Genomic DNA, 7,308 nt, shown 5'->3' on the forward strand with positions numbered 1-7,308 from the left:
AATGAAGAAGACATCACTCTTTATAAATGCAATAGATAATGGTAATGGGTTAGCTGTCTTAAAGTGCCATTTGAAGCAGCGTTAAGACCCTTGACTTTAGTTGACTTACAAGGATGTGTAACTCTGCTCAAGCTAGCGCTGTTAATTGTTGAGTCTCTCCTTGTTGTATCTGCACCGTCCTCTCCTTTGCTTTGGAAGTTGCTATTGCAGAACCCGATTGTAGCATTGCTTCTTGCTAGTGTTAAAAGCACACATTCCCTAACATTCTACTGGTTTGTTGGAAGGTTTCCCCACTCTGTCTTCCTTACTCCTCTGCACATGGGGGAGGGCGGGATACAAATATGAAAATATGAAAAATAAATAAATAAATAAAGCCATTGCTTAAGGGGAGGACCTTCTGATCATGCTGTTGGGGCATCTGACTGCCTGTCTTAAACTGGTTAGGTGGGGAGGTAGGACCAGGTTGGGCACTTCATATTCTGGCCCAGTGGAAGTGTACATTTGCACTTCCCCTGGTAACAATCCACACCTCCCTTTGGCAGGTCTGACTGGCATGTGCAAGAGCCATTCCTGTAGCTCAGCCACTTGCTCTGAGGCTTCATAGTCATGCTCTGGAGCCAGTTGTTTTTATCAGATTAGCTCATGCTGTAAGTAGAGAACATACCTGGTATCTTGCTACAAGGACTTGTGGATCATGGAAGAAAAGGAGGGCAGTAAATATTGAGCAAGCTCTTAAACAGAGATATTTTCTTAGAATAGCCCCAAGGGTTACTCTTACTTCTGACCATTCCTTCTTGTCAGGGATGTGCATGTAGATAATTCCCCCGGGAGTATTTGGAGGAGGGTCAGTGAGTATGCCTGCCTGTTGGATGTAGGGGCTCAGTTCATTGAGGGAAAGGTTTCCATAAGGAAGTGGTGAATTATTGGCTATGGGGGCCCACGTTCTGCTGACCCAGCTATTTCACCATCCTGCTCTGGGGCTCCGCCAGTTATTTATCTTGTTTCTCTTCTCTCTTCTTTATGTAGGGTAAAGTGGAATACCTGGTGAAATGGAAAGGATGGCCTCCCAAGTAAGTTTTGGGGGTACATTTACAAGCACATTTGTGGTTGGTCCTCTGTTCTATGTTCTGTCTTTTCTGTTGGCCCCAGAGCTCAAAGGAACACTGCTCTGTACCACTTCTCTCCATTCCTGGCCCGAGGATGGAGGAACTGTGTTCAGCTAAGAGGCTCTGATTTCTTAAGTCTTCTCTTGAAATATTTGTCCTCAAGGTTTTGTAGAAAAGTAATCAGTCGAGAAGCAAGATGTTTCTTTCCTTCTGGAACTCCAGGCATTTAAATCTGAGCCTTTAAAAAAAAAAAGTTTACCTCTGAACTAATCCCACTGAACTTGATTTTAGCCTCTCTGAGCCTTTTGGGTAGTGCAAGTTACCTATCCAAATACATTGTGATTACTACTAATAGTTTTAGGACTGCAGCATCATATTGGTATATATTTAACTGTGGGGCAGGGTTGTCTTCTGCTCTTCCTGCCCCAACTCTGGCTGAGGCTCAATCCCTCCCTCCCTCTTTCTTTTAAGAGCAGAGGGGCATAACTTGCAGCTTCATTGGGGCATCTGATCTTGCTTAAACATCCACAGGATTGCAGCTTTGTGTTTATAACTATGTGTTTATAACCTCCCTGGAGGAGACCGTGTTTCATTAGGGAGCAATTGTGCCCTGCCTCTGCAGTGTATAACAAGGTGAAAGATTAATATAGCTATGAAGTCGTTACTATATACTTCTGCCCCTGTAAAGAAAGTGTTCCTGCTAACCTAGGCATACAGCCATCTGCATTCCTCTGTCCACATGGATTGCACTGTGGCTAGAGTGGCGTATTTAAATGCAGGAAGGGACTAAAAGGCCAGTTACTTTTGAATCCAGCCCTGGAGTCCTAAGCAGATGTTCTGCAAGGGTAAAACAGTCAATATCAGCCTTCCCTTTCAGCCCTGGACATGTGTGCCAGGAATGCCTTTCTTCTTGGGGAAAGGAAGGGAGACCTCCTGACTGTACATTCCTCTCAACTGTGTGTATGTGCTTAGTAACTGTGGTGTTGTCCAGCTCATCAGCTAAGCATTTCCTATGAGACCGTTTTCAGTTAAATTTTGGTTTGATTCATTTTGATCACTTCTAGTGGGTGAAGACTACACTGTTGTTTCTTAGGCCCGGTATCCTGACTCATATTAATTTTTCAGGAATGCTATACTGTTCTAGTTTTAACATAGCAGCCAGAAATATACCTGCCATCCATTTCTGTATTTTATCCCTCTTCTGCCCGTCACCCCTTGAGCTTCCAGTTTAAAAACCCTAAAATTCCAGGTAAGACCTCTCACCATTCTACTTTCCTAAGCATACCACAATAAAACTGGAAAGGCTGCTCGCTGTGTTACTTAAGAACGCTTCTCTCTGGACCCCAGACTGTAGTTCAAAAATGATTTGACATGTAATGTTCTGTTAGTGTCCCTATCACTGCATCTGCTGTCCCTGACTTCTGAATATTGTTCAGACCCCTGAAAAGGTACATTGTAGCTTATCTTTGCTACCCTTGAATTCGGACCCATTTCTTTCTTTGCTTTTCTCAGTCCTGATTTCTCTTGTCTGAGGTGTGTGTGTGTGTCCCCTGCTTGATTTTTCTTCCCAGTTATCCTGCCTTCTCCACTTGAAGAAGGAGGGCTAGGGTCCCTGGCTGGAGAGCTGCTTTGCTTCTGCTTTTCTGTTTCTCTTCCTTTCCTCCCCACCAACCCTTCTGGGTGCCTTTCCAAAAAAATCTGCCTGCAGGCCCCACCCAGCAGAGCTGGAAGCCAGGGATTTGAAGGGTTATGGCTCTGAGTCAGCTGCTAGCTTGTTTACAACTTGGGTTTGAAGTAGGAGAGGGAGGGGGGAAGGAGGGAGGAGACCACGTGACCCGTATTTTCCAGAATGCGTGGTCTGCAGTTCTGCTGCAGTCTGGCCTCTGTGTTTGCGTGTGGAGTGTGTGTGTGTATCTGTGTGTGGCGAGAGCGGCACTGTTTTTCTATATGCAGTGTTTTCTCACTGCAGTCGAGCAAGAAGCTGAGCTGCAGAGGGATGGGCAACACCCCTAGGACATGGGAGTTTTTAAAAAAAATTCTAATAAATCCCCTATCCTTCTCCCCTCCCCTCCAAGAGAGTCTGAGCCTCACTCACTGCCTAAAACAGATGCCAAAATCCACTGCAGCAGGAAGGTAGAAAAGAAGACCACCATTTGCTCAGTTTGTGTTTTTTTTGCTTGGGTAACTTGTGGATATTGCTACAGGAGGCTGGAATGAAAAGGGGGGGGGAGCATGCCAGCGAGGGGGCAGGACTGAGGGACAGTGGAAGCTGCATAAGAATTAATCACAATGAAGCCGTAGCTATTTATAATCTTCCCCTGAGAGCAGGATATGAAAGGCAGCTTCTTTTAAGTAACTGTTACTTGCAGTGCAGTCATAAGCAGAGCTGCTCCTTTCGCAGCCCACTGACTCCAGGGCTAGGGGGTTGCACTGCAAATATCAAACCTAATATTCACTAAGCCTCAGGGCAAGTTAAAAAAAAAAAAAAAGATCTGCATTCATCCGCAAGGCAAGGGGAGCAAATCCTTATTCCCATTTCTTAGATGAAACATTGAGGCTTTCAGATGGTAATGTGCCTAAGGCTACCCAGGGAGTCCAATGCTGTGTTGGTACTTGAACCTAGACCAGACCTACAGACTCCAACCAGAGTCTGTTCGGTAAACATCGTTAATCAATACCCTTATAAGTCATGATTTAGTAATTTTGCTGCCTGCCATCTTTTTTTTTTAGGATTGGATTTTTTTCCACTTAAAGATTTGACAGTATCTGTGCATGTATCCTGTTCTCAGAATCCTTCTCCTCCCAAAAATGCATATAGTTGCCATTTCCCCCTGTAAATATCTACACAGACATTCCCGTCCTGATGCATAGTTGTATAATTGCTGTGTGTTTACATTTGAGCACACCATGCCCAGCTTTCCAGAGCTGCTTTCCAGAGATGGTTAGTGCTGCTTTTCTAATTCTTTGCTATAAACATTTTCAGCATTTCTTACTAATTCCCTTTTTACATGCTTTCTTGTGCTCAGAATCTGTGTTACTGTACGTTAAAAAAACCTATGTGTATATAATACTACGGAAAAAAGGATTTTGCAGAAATTCTTAGTTGTGACAATTACAGTGCAGTCCTATGTAGAGTTATATTAGTCTAAGCCCCCTGAGTTCAGTGACTGAAGTAACTCTGTATAGGATTGCACCTTTGAGGTGTCTGAACTCACTTTACATACAGTTTCATTTTCTCCCAACCTTCATAACTCAATTTGCTGAATACTCCCCCATTTTCTCCTGTGAACATCAGCTACAAAAAGCTGTATTTCTGATAAGACCTTTTGTAGGTCTTCAAATGCAATAATAAACATTCAGACTCTGTTAACGTTCTTTCTAAAACTCCTTGCCAACAAATTCCTAATTTGTGGGTACTTAAGATACTTGGAAAGCTGACCTTGTGTTTATCCCTTTCTTAGTTAAATGTCAAAATCCTATTTCCAGTAAAGAGATCATAGGTTCATGTTAGATGGGCTTTCTGTTCAGAATCTAAGGAGCCAGTCTCTTGATGAGAAATTTGAGCTATGCTTTGTAAAAACATCTTGGAGGGGCCAGAGAGGAGTGGTTTCGGTCATCTATACTGCACACAGACTTTCAAAATCACACATGTACTAAAAAATCTCTCAGGATTGACAGTGTGATGACCAGCAGGAGGCTACAAATTGTAGCAATAATCTCTTGCTATTCTCTGTATTGCATTTAGATTGGGGCTGTTCGCACAATAAAAAGAGTATTTGTCAGTCAGACCACTGAACTACAATAGATCTGCATGTGAGAAACAATAGTGGAAAAAATATTCTTTTTGCTTTCATGCAAAACGTGTGTGAATCGCAGCAGGCGTCAGTTTAGAAGAGATGTAGGCCAAGAATAGAATGGTAAGTTTGATGTTGCTCAGGAATGATAAGAACACTGTCTGTTTCTAACGATGACATTTTTATCCCATTCTTCCTCCAAGGGGCTTGCGGCGAAGTATATTGTTTTCTTCCGTTTTATCCTTGCCATGACTCTGGGAGGTAGGTTAGGCTGTGAAATAGTGACCGGCCCAAGGTTACCCAATGAGGTTCGTGGCTGAGTGGGGGTTTGAACCTGGGTCTCCCCAGTCCTTGTCTGACATGCTAGCTACAGTACCAAGCTGGTCTTTGCTTGACCCCCTCATTGCATATGTTTATTATTTTGGAAAAAGAACATAATGGCAAAAATTAACAATGCTCAGCTGCAGACTAGGTTGTGATCTTCAACTGATGTGGGAGTAGGAGCCAGAATTTTGGCAATGCTAGTGGAGGCCCACTTTACTGGAAATTATTTATGATAGATTTCTTTTAATGTTCTCTGTTAGATACAGCACGTGGGAGCCAGAGGATCACATTCTTGACCCTCGCCTGGTGATGGCTTATGAAGAGAAGTAAGAGTGTTTCCTCTTTTTCTCTTTTGGGAAGGTTAACATATCTTGCATCCATCAAACAGGTCTAGTTGGGCTGTATTGCCACACAAATCTCTCTCTCCTGCCTTGCCAAGGGCTGAATGACTTGTTATGCTAAGTATTCTATAGAGTAGGCTTTTGGTTAAATTGAGGCCAGTGTTCCCTCTAAGCTGAGTTAGTGTGAGCTAGCTCACAGTTTTTTTAGCCTCCGGCTCGGACGTTTTTGGCTTAGCTCGGGAAGGATGGCTCCAGAGCAAACTAATTTATGCAGTGGCCAAATCGCTCACTCACAACTTTAATGCCAGTAGCTCACAAAGTAGAATTTCTGCTCACTAGATCCCAGAACTTACAGGGATCATTGATTGAGGCCCTTGCACTACAGTTTAATTATCTAGGAGCTTGGCTTAGCTTGTTCCCAGGATGCAATGGTGGCTCACTGACTTCCACATGAAAGGAACAATGACTCTATTCCCAGCTGCCTGGAAATGTTAAGGTTCAAATGATATGTTACTGGGGAGGCACAGACATTGCTAATTCGTATCTTCCCAGTAATGCATAGTTGGAAAAATGCTTGCAATGATGCTGTGTTCTTGGCGTTGCTCTACTTCTGATTCTGTTTCATTGGCTGCCACTTGTGGGACAGTGAGGAAATGTTAATGTGGCGATATTGTGTCAGGCTGCTTTCTTCCCAGTTACATATTCCTAGGGAGATATAGTGGAAGGGATGATATAAATTGGTGGTGCTGTGTTTTCTCACAATATTTGGTTTTAATCCTAAAATACCAGTATTTTTGCTTCTTGTAATGACAGTAAGCATTCACAATGTACAGTATTGATCTTCTTCGTAAGGACCCTTTGAGCTCTACATAAATTGTTAGGAAGGTATCCATATAGTAGGTTTCACTACCTGCTCTTGTGTACAAAAGGCCTTGTGAATATACCATGCTGTGTTAACAAATGAAATCTTTAGATACCGTCTGTATTCTCAGGGAAGAACGAGAGCGTGCCTCCGGTTACAGGAAGAGAGGCCCCAAACCGAAGGGCCTTTTGCTGCAGGTAACTACTGTTTTATGTCCTTTCCCCTGCCCCACAATGCCACAAGTTGGAAGATAGCTTTAAGAACAGCAGTGAATTTCTCTCCAGAACCAAAGTCTGTCTGGGTGGGCTCTTTCAGACTAGAACTATGAATGCCTTTTCCTGCACTGGCATATGTTAAGACCAGCACTTATTTGCTTGTGTCAGTTCTCCATTAGAGGCTTTGTTTCTATGCAAATAATCCTTAAACTAATTTTTCATCCTGAGCTGTAAATCCCACTGAACTATTCCTTCGATCAGGGTGGGCAAGTTATGGTCCAGGGCCTACATCTGGTCAAAGGAAGCTTTCATCCATCCCTCAGGATGCTTTACAGTATGTTGGAAGGGCACTGGAAGAACTGCTGAATAGGCCACATCAGGGTTTCCACCCTCTTTTGAGGGCTCAGAGTTGGAGGCTGGCTCTTCCTGTTTCCAGTCCTAGAAACAGAAGTGTCAGTGTTCTAATCTACTCAGAGCCCTCAGAAGTGGATGGAAGTTTAGCTGTGTGGCCCCTAGGATGAAAAAGTTCCTCACCCTGGCCTTGGAAGATGTTGACATGAGTCACTGCAGGTGTTTATGTATGCCCAGGTACATCCCAGACTTTCTAAGCTTTTCTTTTCCCCTCCCTGTTTGCAGAGGCTGTATAGTATGGACTTGAGGAGTGCA

At 43.5% G+C, this 7,308-nt stretch overlaps 1 protein-coding gene across 1 annotated transcript in view; it reads left to right on the forward strand.

Moving 5' to 3' along the window:
* Nucleotides 1-7,308, forward strand: part of CBX7 (chromobox 7) — a 16,064-nt gene that overhangs the window by 1,520 nt on the left and 7,236 nt on the right. Inside the window, exons 2-5 of the mRNA XM_015419167.1 lie at nt 1,027-1,070; nt 5,485-5,550; nt 6,558-6,624; nt 7,279-7,303. Of these exons, the coding sequence (XP_015274653.1) occupies nt 1,027-1,070; nt 5,485-5,550; nt 6,558-6,624; nt 7,279-7,303 (202 nt within the window). The remainder of the gene's footprint in view (nt 1-1,026; nt 1,071-5,484; nt 5,551-6,557; nt 6,625-7,278; nt 7,304-7,308) is intronic.

This window comes from Gekko japonicus, unplaced genomic scaffold (assembly GCF_001447785.1).
Source record: "Gekko japonicus isolate JY-2015 unplaced genomic scaffold, Gekko_japonicus_V1.1 scaffold37, whole genome shotgun sequence".
Lineage (NCBI taxonomy): Eukaryota > Metazoa > Chordata > Lepidosauria > Squamata > Gekkonidae > Gekko > Gekko japonicus.